Source organism: Carcharhinus amblyrhynchos, chromosome 8 (genome assembly GCF_965287045.1).
Source record: "Carcharhinus amblyrhynchos chromosome 8, sCarAmb.v2.hapA, whole genome shotgun sequence".
In the NCBI taxonomy this organism is placed as follows: domain Eukaryota; kingdom Metazoa; phylum Chordata; class Chondrichthyes; order Carcharhiniformes; family Carcharhinidae; genus Carcharhinus; species Carcharhinus amblyrhynchos.
The window spans coordinates 63,994,709-64,008,944 of NC_137331.1; the positions used below are offsets into that span (position 1 = coordinate 63,994,709).

A 14,236-nucleotide genomic window follows, 5' to 3' on the forward strand; every position below is an offset into this window, starting at 1 on the left:
CTTTTCCCAATTCTAATTGAAAACTGACTATCTTTTTTGAAATAGGATGATTCAAGTGTTAGTAATCCTTCAAACTTGAACTAGTTTGCTTTGGTCTGGGAAAAAAGTGCTACAATGTGCTCTTTAATTTGTTGACCAGTCTAAGGATTATTTTCTCAGATTTCAAATTAATTTAGTAAAATTCATGCCAGATTTGTACACACTGGATTTATACATGACTTTTTTTCAAAATTGCAAATCACCATATTGTTGTTCTCCACTTTTGTTTATTTTGAGTGCAATGTTCAGTGGTAATTGGGGCTCGTGAAATCCCACAGTTCAGATAAACTGAATTTGTGTGATGATGATTCAGCTCCGCCATTCTTAATATGATTGTCCTCAAACCAAACTTCTTGTTTCAGTTAATGTTTAACTAAGTTCTTATCAGAAATATATTTAAAGGACTATGTGACGATGACCTTACTTCTCTACAGTGTATTTTATGGTCTATTGATGTGAATTTACAGAGTTTTAAGCATTGCAGTACTGAACATTAGTTTTATTTACTACTTTGGCCATGTCTTAACATTAATTTACTTTTATACTTTCAACGTTGTGGAGAGTCCTGAAAGTATCCTCAGTTTAAATATTTTTAGCTGTTAATCAGAATCATAAATAACACCTTATTGCTCAGTTTGTCTTTTTTTATGGTTTGTCCTAAGCTGCATTAGTAAGGTTGAATTGAACTGTGAAAGCGGTTAAGAAGAGGATTCCCTGTGCGACTTATTCCTAATCTCAGTGGAAATGATAAAGCAATTAAATCCTTTGTCAACAGAAGAATGGAAAACAAGCAACTCACAGTTAGAGTTTTATGCATCTATTGCCCCTCCTCCCCACCATCTACTTGGCCTGCCAGCATGGTCACAGTGTCTGGTGCCATCTATAAAATGTAGCCCAATTTGTTGGGGTTGACAGATGACCAAGGTACCTGTCCTGAGTCCCTTCTGATAAAAGACATGAGTGGGATGGATGGTAGCTAAGCTCACTTTATGAATGGTCTTATGGAAAAGGGAAGTAAATGAAGTTAATTATTTGGGTTTAATTTAACCTCTTAATTATCTACTCTTCCAACTGCTTATCTGTTCCTGAGCGCACATTCTCTCCTTTCCTATGGTTAAAGATGCCATATTGCAAACTGTTCTTGGGCTTGTTTCACACACCATAGTTGGATTTTATGGTCTTTAAATTGGACATCATGCCATGTGTGCTGTTTCTGGTGCCTACCTGCCTGCCCCAGTTATGCCAGTCTTTGGGGAGGCATTGAGAGGCCAGACTACCCTTGGGCCAAAGACATGTAAGTAGCCAATAATTGGCCGCATAAGGCTTCCTGTTGCTGGGATGTAGCTTGCAGTGAGAGAAACCCATTCTAAGAGTGTGGCAATGGCAGTTTTGATTGCTTGGGCTGGTGTCCAGGCAAAATTGGAGTGCCTCCTTTTATGGGTTCCCTGACCCCATTGGAGGCATCCCCATTTTTGCCCTTTCCTGCCCTACCTCCCTACCTCCCAACCACCTGCTTGGCCTGCCAGCATGGTCCCACTGTCACCGAGAAAACCTAGTCCCATTTGTTGAAGTTGGCAAAGGACCAGGGCACCTTTCCTGTTTCCCTTCTGACAAAAGACAGAGTAAATGGGAAGCAGCTAAGCTCACTTTTTAAAAACTTCCCGTCTTTGTTTAGAAACCATTCTCTAAGAGGGCATTGACAATCATGGATTTCCATTAGATTGGTCCATGAGTAGGTTTGGCAAAGTACTGCAATGGTTTGTCATTGCCCTCTGTCATGTGCTGACTAGGAAACTCTCCCACTCTTACTGTTTGCCATCAAGTCTATTGGAAGGATGTAGAGGTTAATAATCAGCCTGCTTAGCCACAGTGTGAATGCACCATCCATGGTCATCAAGTCCTGAACTGGGATTTGAACCTGGAGCTCCTGCCCCAGAGGTAGGGACACTGTGCCACAGGACCACCCCGTATTGAAAATACGTGCCATTAGAAAATTTAAATTGCATGCCAATCTTTTCTTATTTAAAACAAGATTATAGGTTGTTCCATTTTATTTTGCAAACTACCATTTTTTTAAACAATTAGAATGGAATTACTTGCTCCCATATGGAAAGAAACAAATATTTAGCTACATTATGAAACAGTAAAGGTTTAATTCCATCAACATTTTTTTCTACAGAAAATCATGTTACTGAGCACACAGCTGAAAGCTATATGCTACAATGGCAAAAAGGACATCTCTCAAATTATCAATATCTCCTGCACCTCAACAATCTGGCTGACCGCAGTTGTAATGACCTGTCCCAGTATCCAGTCTTTCCCTGGATCATAGCTGATTACACGTCCTCAGAACTAGGTAACACTGTCAGTTACTATTTTCAGAAAACAAATGATCCATTTGTGTCTTAAAATGAGCATGCACTTTTAAATGATGTTATGTACATTTACAGGCAGAAATGATAACATATCTCTAATGTTTTCTAACAGACCTGTCAAATCCAGAAACATTTCGAGACCTCAGGAAGCCAATTGGTGCCTTAAATAAAGAGCGGCTTGATCGATTGTTGGTATGGTTTCTTTTCAAATGGATAAATCATCTTTGATGAATTCTCAGTACACCTTGACAACTTTTCAGTTGAAGATATTTTGGTAACAATTAGTTAACTATTGATAGTTATTTCAAAAAAAGTGCTAATAGCTTTAAAAGCAATTTAGTAGAAACAGGACCCCTCTTGGCATTTTCCATTTTCATTTATTTAGTGCAAGCTACTTAAAATAGTGATGGTTAAATATAACTATAACTTACTGTGTGCATTAGCTGTACACGTGCTAAGCCCAAAGATGAGACTTCTGATTACCATGTCATCTCAAGTCAACAGTTCACGCCACTCCTAGTTACTGCTGACTGGAGGCCTCATTCATCATTGTTTGGCTGATTTGGTTTTAAATGTTTTGGCTGTACAATGGTGAATCCTTCAGGCCCAAATTTAACAGTGGTATGAACAAAGAAATGTTGACTTCATGACTGCATTCCTATTTCTCTCTTATTTATGATTGACACTGCTGTATTTTGCTATTTTTCCCTCAGCCCTGTTTTAATATCCCTGACAGTAAACAGTAAAACGATTTGGCTGTAGGCAGAAATTTTGACGGAAACAAAACCTTTGTAAATACTTCAGAATGTAACTAAATATTAGCTTCAAGAGATAAATGTAAGTGAATTTGTGAATTTCTCACTTACGGTTACCTTTAAGTCAAATCAAGTAAATATGGACAAACGCAGCAAATAAATTCGCAATGTTCTTTCGTTTTTAGGCCCGCTATCGTGAAATGCCCGACCCAAAGTTCATGTATGGAAGTCATTATTCTTCCCCAGGATATGTCCTCTTCTATCTTGTGAGAGTTGGTAAGATTACTTTTTTAAAGAATCACTATTTGGTTGAAAATTATCTTTGACTTTTTTATAGGTAGAATCACAGTGCATATCAAAGCAAATAAGCACAACTTCCTTTGCAACTAAACTGTAATATTGTGAAATCTAATGTTAACGTTATCCTATACTCTATATTACCTATATATTTTTTTTAAATTTGAGTGTCTGTCAGGTTTCCAGGTTTTTAAAATGGCCTGCATCTTCCAAGCAGCAACAACAAATTGCTGCTGCACTTAGGAATTTTCTCAACTGTATGTTACTGTGCATTTCTACTGGGGTCTTTTGAGTCCAGTTTTCACAGAAATGCACAGTGCAATTTCACTTAAGGAACTCAGGCAGACTGCAGTAGAGTCGGGGAAAGACAGGATGCTCCCACTTCTTTATGATACTAGCTGCCACTTGGCCAGTTTAAAGTTCCAATTTGAATGTTAGTGAATGGCTAGTTAAGAAATTAATGTGGGTAAGTGAGAAGCTGAGCTAGTGGGGGTATTGGGTTGTTGGATTGGGCATATAAGATGATGAATGGGATGGATAGGATAGAGGTGGAGAGACTCTTCCCGCTCAGAAAGGATAGTAGGACTAGGGGGCACAGCCTCAAGATAAAGGGGGGGTGGTTTAGAACGGAGTTGAGGAGGAATTTCTTCACTCAAAGGGTGGTGAACCTCTGGAATTCTCTGCCCGTTGAAGTGGTAGAGGCTACCTCGCTAAATATTTTTAAGACGCGGGTTGATGGGTTTTTGATAAGAGAGGGGATTAAGGATTATGGGGAGAGGGTGGGAATGTGGAACTGAGCCACGACAGATCAGCCATGATCTTATTGAAATGGCGGGGCAGGCTCGAAGGGCTAGATGGCCTACTCCTGCTCCTATTTCTTATGTTCTTATTATGTTCTTATAACTGGTGGTTGTCAGATCAATTTTGGGGGGAATGGTGGCTGAGGAAGAGTCAAAAGAATGGTAGGGTCGGAGGGTGATGGCGGTGGGATGTGTATGTAGTCAGGTGGCTATGGGGTATTAACAGATTAGGGGGTGATAGTTGGGTGTCAGGAGGGTACTCTCTAATGTGGAGGCATTTGGAGGTCAGGATGGGTAGTCAGGTCGGGGGAGGGGTATTTTGGTGCATGCAATGGGTAGCCAGGTCAGCTCTGGTGGGTAGGTCAGGAAGTAATCGGGTTTGGGGGCTTGATTTGAGGGGGGTTAGTTGTGGAGTAATTCGGGTGTTTTTTATTTACTATTCACCATCCCATCAATTCACCAAGCTGTGACTGTAGCACTGCTAGGTCATCAGGAAACTGCCATTGAAAAAGCAGTCTTCGAAATTGTGTTTCATTGCTGAAGTCTTGACTTGACTAATAGTATCAGTATAGAGTTGCACCACCTGCATTTAAGTCACTAAAGCCAAACAGTTGAGAAGTGAAAGGGAGAATAACAAGGTAAAGATTATAATTTTTAAGTGACCTATTTCCATTGGATCCTGCCTCATTTGTCCTTCCATTATTCTGTATAGTACTTGCTAGTAATAAATTTGAAGGTGAACATCATAAATGTATGCTCTTAACTTCAAGGCTTGATGACAGGTCCTTACTTTGGGCTTTTTGCATTTGTTTTTCCACTGCACCTTTTAAATCAACTAAGGTTAATAAATGAAAAAAATGAACGTGTGTGGTTTATGGTATATGCTCCTATTAGGCTTATTTTCATTTCTAACTTGAATAAATGTTGCATATTAAGTGTAGTTTTTTAATTATCTTTTTTCTGAGAGTTTCAAAATAAACTAATTTATAAATTAAGTATTAAAAAACTTCGATTCCAAGAAATCTTAAATGTAAGCTGTGAATGCAGGCAACAAACAGCACAATATATTAACTGGTGCTTATTCTTTAGAGATACTGACAGACCTGCTGTACATTTGTAACATTTTCTATTCCAAGTTGGAGGATTATGCATGGAATTGTTTTTGAAAAATACTGATTTACTGTTTTTCAGCCCCTGAATATATGTTGTGTTTGCAAAATGGAAAATTTGACAATGCAGATAGAATGTTCAACAGGTTAGTATTAATACCTTTGGGACAATCTGGCACCTCATTATGAATGTGTTTGTGAGTGGATGTGTATATTTACACTAAATATCTATGATATGTTTAGTCTTGCAGAGACCTGGAGAAATTGTTTAGAAGGTGCAACAGATTTCAAAGAGGTAGGAGGTGAATGTCATATTTATTGTAGCTTCATCTACAGAATGAAGTGTCTGAATTCCCAACCATCTGCTAATCATTATTTCGCTTTCTAGTTGATCCCAGAGTTTTATGGCACAAATTCCAGCTTCATTGTGAACAGTTTGAAGTTGGACCTTGGGAAGAGGCAGGGAGGCAAGATGGTAGACTGTGTGGAACTTCCTCCATGGGCTTCAGGTACTTAATAGATATTTTTAAGTTCTTTGTTCCATTCCATGTATGGAGATACCATACATATTTTAATACTCAAAGTCATTATTTATGTTCATGTGAGATACCATACATATTTTAATACTCAAAGTCATTATTTATGTTCATGTATCTGGGCATTAAAGGATTTAATCCCTAAAATCTACAGCAAGCGTTGGTGAATTGGTCAAAAGCTTTTTTCTGATAGGAATGCAAATCATACACCTCTACTTGAAAAATCTCAGAATTGTCCTACATAGAAAACAGCCATTTGGCTTAATGTGTCCATGCAGTTATCCAATTGCTCACTTATCTCATCATTCCCTAGACTGTTGCAATTTTTCATTTTAGAGACCTTTGATTAATCTTTTCCCATGCCAGCAGGACCCACATCCGTGAATGAATTTTAAAAGCATGAGAAGAGTGCAGAAATTAGAAACAAGTATAAACTCAAATAAAATGCATGCAACATGTAACACAATATATTGTTACTGTTAAAATTACCTGAGCCTGAAGTGTAACAATAATGCTGTGCATTTGATTACTAAAATAGGGATTACCAGTTTGAATTATTCTCTTTGATATTATTTTTTAATGTACAAGTCTGTGTCACTCCACCCCACTACCTACCAGCATATAAACTTGGGGAGGGGAGGAAGATTTGGTAACTTGCTCAAATAGTTTTAAATGTTTTGTGTATTTCACATGAGTGCTTGTAATCAAGCAAGTATTTTATATTTGCTTCCAAATTCTCCACTATTCTCTATTTAATCATTTTTTTATACACTGACAGGATGTGGGCTTCACTGGCTAGGTCAGCATTTGGTCCATTCATAATTGTCCTTCAGAAGGTGAAGGTGAGCAGCTTCCTTAAACTGCTGCTACACCCACAGTGCTGTTATGGAGGGAGTTCCAAGATTTTGACCCAGTGACAGTGAAGGAATGACAATATAGTTCCAAGTCAAGATGGTGTATGGCATGGAAGGGAGTTGCAGATAGTAAAAGCTCTTGTGATTTTACCATTCCTGTCTTTATGGGTGGTAAAAGTTGAGGGTTTGTAAGCTGCTGTCAAAGGCGAGTTGCTGCAGTGCATTTGTAGATGGTACACACTGCTGCTCCTCTGTGTCGGTGGAGAGAGTGAATGTTTAATGTGGTGGATGGAATGCCACTATATATTACATATAGTTCAACTTGGGCCTAAGGCAATTACTTTTAGACCTGAAAAGTGCCGAGTCTCTTTCAAATTACTGTTGAAGGGTAAGATAGTTCAAAAATGTAAGTAATATGCGAAGCTAGCTTGTTCTTGCTACAATGCAGTTGCAACATGAAAGTATTTTCTGAGTGGAGAGGCGTGCAAAAGTGGGGCTTGGGAGGGGGGGGGTGGTGGTCGCATCAGGCCGGGTAATGCTCATGCCTGCATGGTGTGAGGGGAGTGACCAGTGATTTGAGTAGTGGGGGAGAATATCCCTCTTTTCTGAAGGATTGATGGTACTTTCCTGTACCCTTGGGGTCCAATACAACATGTTCCTGCTTGTGATTAGCAACACCAAAGCCCACTGGCAGGCAGGGAACTGGCCAAATCCACTGATAGTGTTAAAATTAACAGGTTTGCATAATTATCGGGTTGTTGTCTGCTGGGGATGGGAACCCGTTCAGGGCCAATGCAGATTGGGTGAATCCTGATTGACTTGACGTCTATCAGGAATCCCAATTTTCAGCTGACACCCCATTCTGTGGGGCATTAGGATTCCTGCTGGCAATCTCACGAGGCCGGAGAGTCCCATCCAATGTCTAATATTAGATGTGATTCTATGATTGGACAACAGTTGCTGAATAATCCCAAGTGTGCTAAAAATTACTCTAGCAGCAAATTTTAAGATTCACTTGGGCCTATAGTATAGTTCACTTGTACTTGCTAGTAGCTACATATGTTCATACGTAGAGACCTATCCTCTGCAGGCAGATGGAACATGTCGAGTCTAAGGGACGATATGTCCCCAGTGCATTCTCCATAGCAACATCTTGACCAATCAGAGTTGAGTTGCCGACCAATCAGCATCCCTTTATCAATAGGCTTGTGTTGCTGCCTACGAAAGACTGATTCTAAACTTGCGTAGTACAGTCAAATACTAGGCACTGCAATTTTGCAAATTTTATTGTTCCTTTATCATTCTTTCATGTGCAATGTGAAATAGAATTTTATTTCAGAACGTAATCTTCAATTAAAATCACCTGAAGTAAACCAATATGATTATTCCTAACTTTTAAGCAAAAGCACAATAATACCATAAAATGCAACTTAGAACTGATTTTTTGTGTCAGAATTTTTAGTTACAGCATTAGGGTGGCACAGTGGTCAACACTACTCACAGCGCTAGAGACCCGGGTTCAGTTCCTGTCTTGGGTCACTGTCTGTGTGGAATCTGCATGTTCTGTCCATGTATGCTTGGGTTTCCTCCCAGTGCTCCAGTTTCCTCCCACAGTCTGAAAGACGTGCTGGTTAGTTGCATTAACTATGCTAGATTCTCCCTCAGTATACTTGACCAGGTGCCGGAGTGTAGTGACTAGGGGATTTTCACAGTAACTTAATTGCACTGTTAACATAAGCCTTCTTGTGACGCTAATAAACTTAAACAACTCATTATTGACAGTTAATAAGATAACACCAGTGAAATGGGGTAGAGGTGTTTTTTTTAAGTCTTAAAAAAATTGACAAAATTTGAACTGTTCAGCCAGTTTGAAAACAAGCACACTTTTTAGGGAAACATGTTAGGTCAGTTGTTTTATCTTTTGTGCACTGCTGCATAAATGTGGCTAATGAAGAGTTAAAATGAATTGTGCCCTTTAGATCCTGATGATTTCCTCCAGAAGAACAATGATGCTTTAGAAAGCCAGTATGTCTCTGAACATCTACATGAGTGGATCGATCTAATATTTGGTTACAAGCAAAAAGGGAGCGAAGCTATTGCAGCTTACAATGGTATGATTTTCCTAGCGTTGTCAGAGGAAAAGTAAATTTAAAAAAAACTTCTGTTAGTGAATCATTATACTATAGGGTACTGGGTAAGTAAATGCATATTTAAGTTTAAGCACCCGTTTCCCCATGCCACTTAATAATTTCAGTGATTGAAATGTCAAATATGTGAATTTAGAAGTATAAAATATGTTTTACCTTTTAAAGTTGTTACAAAGTTAAGAGCTTAAAAAGTTCGGGAAAATTGGAAGTTGTAGTGACTGAATAGAAAGATAAAATTGTCTAATCTTCTCATAAACTTTGATTTGGACATCAGATATAGTGTACTGTTATTGTCTTACCAGCATGAAACACAGTGGAGTATTGTTGTCTTATTGACCCGTTTGATGGTAAGCCTCCATTTAATGTCTGGACCATGCTTTATGCAGACATCAGTGTACCCAGTACACTGTTTTAGAACTGATCAAATATTGGAACAGGATAGAAGGAGTACTGATTGCTATTTCCATTTACATCATCTTTACATCCATTTATTGTTTCTTGCCTACTCCCATTACTATCCTTGTCTGAAAGAGTTAATAATAACACAAGTTTAAAAACCTCAAGCTGCAAGCTGCTAGACTGAAAAAAAACCACTAAGTGAAGTACACAGAACCCAATAGCTGTATTTTGTTCCTCATCACTGTCTCTTTTATGGCTTGTACCATCAACCTTTTTGCCATTTAATTTGGTCATCTCCTACCATATCACAGATCTTCTCTTTCACTCTTTCCTCTCCTCCTTCTTTGCCCTCCCTCTATATTTACCTAAAATTGCTCAGCTTGCAATGTTACTTGCGTTGATGAAAGGACATCAGTCCGAAACATTGGCTTTGTTTCTTTCTCCATTGATGCTGTCTCATTTGCTTTTGCAGCATTTTCTGTTTTTATTTAGGAGAGGAAGGATAGTGTGGAGTGTGTGGGAGGGGAGCATCAGCTGAAATGTCATTGACATGAGAGAGCCTGAGGCCCAACTATAGAGACAACACAGTGTCACAATTTGGAGTATTTTTCCATTATCAAGTTATTGCAAGTTATATCATTTTCATTTACAGAATTGTCTATAAATATGTAAGTTGTTGATTATTAAAGATGAATAATTTACCTTTTATCAATCCATACAATATTTTGGGGAGGTGGTGGCGCAGTGGCATTGTCTCTTGACCAGTATAATACTCAGGGAACTTGGGTTTGAGTCCCACTCGGAGATGGTGAAATTTAAATTCAGTTAAACATCTGGAATTAATGCTGACCATGAAAACCATTGTCAATTGTTGTAAAAATCCAACTCGTTCACTAATGTCCTTTGGAAAGAAAATCTCCAGCACTTACCTGGCCTGGCCAATATGTGACGCCAGGCCCGCAGTAAGTGCCTTATGAAATGGCCTAGTAAGCCACTCTGTTGTATCCTACCATGACAAAGGAAACAAAAAGGAATGAAACCAGACTGACTACCCAGCACCAGTCCAGGCACCAGAAATGACTGCAGCAGACCTGGCCCTGTTGATCCTGCAAAATCCTCCTTGCTAACATCTAAGAACATAAAAACATAAGAAATAGGAGCAGGAGTAGGCCATCTAGCCCTTCGAGCCTGCCCCGCCATTCAATAAGATCATGGCTGATCTGTCGCTGCTCAGTTCCACTTTCCCGCCCTCTCCCCATAACCCTTAATCCCCTCTCTTATCAAAAATTCCAAAATTAGGGGAGTTGTTTCATAGACTAGTCAAGAAACAGCCTGACGTGGTCATGCTCACAGAATCATACATTACAGATAATACCCCAGACACTACCACCACCACTGGCTATGTCCTGTCCCACTGACAGAATAGGCCACAGTGATAAACAGCCGAGAGGGAGTTGAACCCACTGGAGGAAGAGACTCCACAAATATCCCCATCCTCCACAATGGAGGAGCCTAGCACATCAGTGCAAAAGATAAAGCTGAAGCATTTGCAACAATCTTCAGCCAGTAGTGCTGAGTGTTCGATCAATCTACGGCTCCTCCGGAGAGCTCCAGCGTCGCAGATGCCAGTCTTCAGTCAATTCACTCCACGTGATATCAAGACAGGACTGAAGGAGCTACATACTGCAAAGGCTGTGGGCCCTGACAATATTCCAGCAATAGTACTGAAGATTTATGCTCCGGAACTTGCCATGCCCCTAGCCAAGCTGTTCCAGTCCAGCTACAACACTGGCATCCACCCGGCAATGTGGAAAATTGCCTGGATACGTCCTGCACAGAAGAAACCCAGTCAATTACTGCCCCATCTACTACCCTAAATCAGCAGTAAAGCAATGGAAGGGGTCATCAGTGATTCAGTCAAGTAGCACCTGCTCTGCAATAACCTACTTGCAGATGCTTAGTTTGGATTCTGTAAGAGTCACTCAGCTCCTGACCTCAATGCAGCCTTGATTCAAACATGGACAAAAGAGCTGAATGCCAGAGGTGAGGTGAGAGTGACTGCTCCTGACATCGAGGCAGCATTTGTCTGACTATGGCCTCAAGCAGTGCTAGGAGTCAATGGGATTCAGGGATCTCCCTCTGCTGGTTGGAGTCACAATTGGCACAAGGGACAACGGTTGTGGTGGTTGTAGGTCAATCATCTCAGTTCCAGGATATCACTCTGGAATTCCTTTAAGGTAGTGTCCTAGGCCCAGCATCTTCAGCTGCTTCATCAATGATCTTCCTCCCATCATAAGGCCAGCAAGGATGTGTCGTCATTTGTGAACAATGTTCAGCACTATTTGCAACTCCTCAGATACTGAAGCAGTCCATGTCCACATGCTGTAAGACCTGGACAGTATCCAGGCATGGGCTGACAAATGTCAAGTCAATTTCGCGCACACAAATGCCAGGCAATGAGCATCTGCAACAAGACAGAATCTAACCATCACCCCATGACATTCAGTCACATTGACATTGCTGAATCTGCCACTCTCAAAATCTTGGGGGTTACAATTGACCAGAAACTGAACTGTAGTCACCGTATAAATTTTGTGCCTACCAGAACAGGTCAAAGTAAAGGAATCCTGCATGGAGTAACTCACCTCCTGACTCCCCAAAGCCTGTCCATCATCTACAAGGCACAAGTTAGGCGTGTAATGGAATATTCTATACTTGCCTGAATGAGTGCAGCTCCAACAATACTCAAAGCTTGGCACCATCCAGGACAAAACAGCCTGCCCGTGTGTGCTATCTACACAATATACTGGAGGAACTTGTCTAGGTTCCTTAGGCAGCACCTGCCTAACCCACGACCACTACCGTCTAGAAGGACAAAAGCAGCAGATGCCTGGGAACACCACCACCAGGAAGTTCCCCTCCAAGCACTCAACATCCTGTCTTGGAAATACATCACTGTTCCTTCACTGTCACTGGGTCACAATCATGGAATTCCCTCCCTAACAGTATTGAGTGTATCTGCCCCTCAGGGACTACAGCGGTTCAGTAAGCTTACCATTACCTTCTCAAGGACAACTAAGGATGGACACTAAAAATGCTGGTCTACCCAGCAATGCCCACGTCCCATAACATGAATATTACAAAATTTCAGGAAGAAACAAATGAAGGCCTATTTGTGTGGTGTGCCAAAATTATGATATATATGTTACATTTTTTTCAGTTCAATCAGAAAATTCTGTCCTGTCAATGCCAAATGAGCCCTTGTTCTTTACATATCTGGTAACGTAGCATTGCCCAGAACCTAAATTGAAATATTATCAATATGACTGACTCCCTCAATTAAAATGTTTATTTTAGTTCTGTTCTTTAAATACTGAAAGAATAAACATGTTAAAAGACCATGTGGACATTGCTAAAACCACTGTCGCGTGGTAGAAAAAGTAGCAATAAAAGTTGTAGAAAATCAACAGAGCCAATTTCATTGACACTGTCTCTGTCTGGTGCCCTACACAGCTTTGTTGCAATCTTCTGGCTCCTACCTATAACTGTCCTTTTATACTGCTCTATCTGCGTCACCCACTCTTATGTGGTATTTAGTCCATTAGATTTCTCACCAGATGATGCCACCTGCTTGAATTTTTCCAGCATTTTCTGTTTTTATTTCAGATTTCTAACATCCACAGTATTTTGCTATCATTCACTTGTTTACAGCTTGAGTACAAAAATAGCTGAAGTCATCATGCATTGCTAATCCTCTCAGGACTGCAAAGTATCACTCATGTAGACTTACTTTTCTAATCATCACATAGCCTTCAGCCTGTCTAGATTGGTCCAAAATTATATTGTACAGAAAAATATAAAGAATTATTAGATCACTTCTTAATGTTCTGTTCATTCTTTCTTGATGGGAATAAACCACAGTTCTGTTGACATCCTTCTAGGTCCTTTTGCATATTCTCCACTGCCTCTATATCATATTTATAATCTTCTTCTCTTGGGCAGTCTATTGACCAAGACCCTTGCTCCAGACAATTGAAAGACGCAACAGTTTTTTTAAAATCAAATCATGTCTTTATTAGAAAAATGTGAAAAAACCTTAAATATTCTTAATGCCACACTGTATCACAAGTAAATGCTTCTATTCCCCTATAAATCTACTATAATTGCATAAGCATAGATTTATAATTATTAGTACTTATCTAATGGATAGGTAGGGATGTCACTACCCATTCGTGATGGAAAGGGATCAGACTTTGTCAAGCTTAAACCTTGAGGTTTCCTCCTTATTGCATCAATTCTCCTTCCAATTCTTTCAAGACTCCTATATTTATCTTCTGAGCCTCGCTGAAAACATCCATTCCCACACTTAGGTACTGATCATGGGTATAATCATTCATACTAGTTTATTGCAGGATGCTTGACCTTGGGGCAAGTTGTCCTTGGTTATCTTGGCACTCAAAATCAGCCTTCTGGCTCTGTTTCATACTTAGCCCCTGTCCATTTGATCAGTTAGGGTAAGTTTATTGTCAAGAATATGTGTTGTTTTCCATCCTGCTAATTTGTCATGGTCAGCCTCTCCCATGAAGATATCTGAAAAAGTTCTGAGAGAAACAAGTTTTAGTGAGGAGCTGAAGGAAATCAGCATTAGTAGAGAAATGTTTTCGGGGAAATTGATTTACCAGGATGTTGCCTGGTTTGGATGATATGGTCTATGAAGAAAGATTGAGTAAACTTGAATTGTTTTCATTGGAGGATGAGGGGGGATCTGACAGAGGTTTACAAGATTATGACAGGCTTGAATAGAATGGATAGTCAAAGTCTTTTTTTTCCAAATTCGAAGGGTAAATTACTCGGGCACATAGGTTGAGAGTGAGAAGGGGGAAGTTCAAAAGAGATGTAAGGAGCAAGTTTTTCACACAGAAGGT

At 39.8% G+C, this 14,236-nt stretch overlaps 1 protein-coding gene across 1 annotated transcript in view; it reads left to right on the forward strand.

Moving 5' to 3' along the window:
- Nucleotides 1-14,236, forward strand: part of nsmaf (neutral sphingomyelinase (N-SMase) activation associated factor) — a 91,436-nt gene that overhangs the window by 34,923 nt on the left and 42,277 nt on the right. The window contains exons 13-19 of the mRNA XM_080194192.1: nt 2,219-2,395; nt 2,527-2,606; nt 3,355-3,445; nt 5,458-5,521; nt 5,619-5,670; nt 5,764-5,884; nt 8,745-8,876. Of these exons, the coding sequence (XP_080050318.1) occupies nt 2,219-2,395; nt 2,527-2,606; nt 3,355-3,445; nt 5,458-5,521; nt 5,619-5,670; nt 5,764-5,884; nt 8,745-8,876 (717 nt within the window). The remainder of the gene's footprint in view (nt 1-2,218; nt 2,396-2,526; nt 2,607-3,354; nt 3,446-5,457; nt 5,522-5,618; nt 5,671-5,763; nt 5,885-8,744; nt 8,877-14,236) is intronic.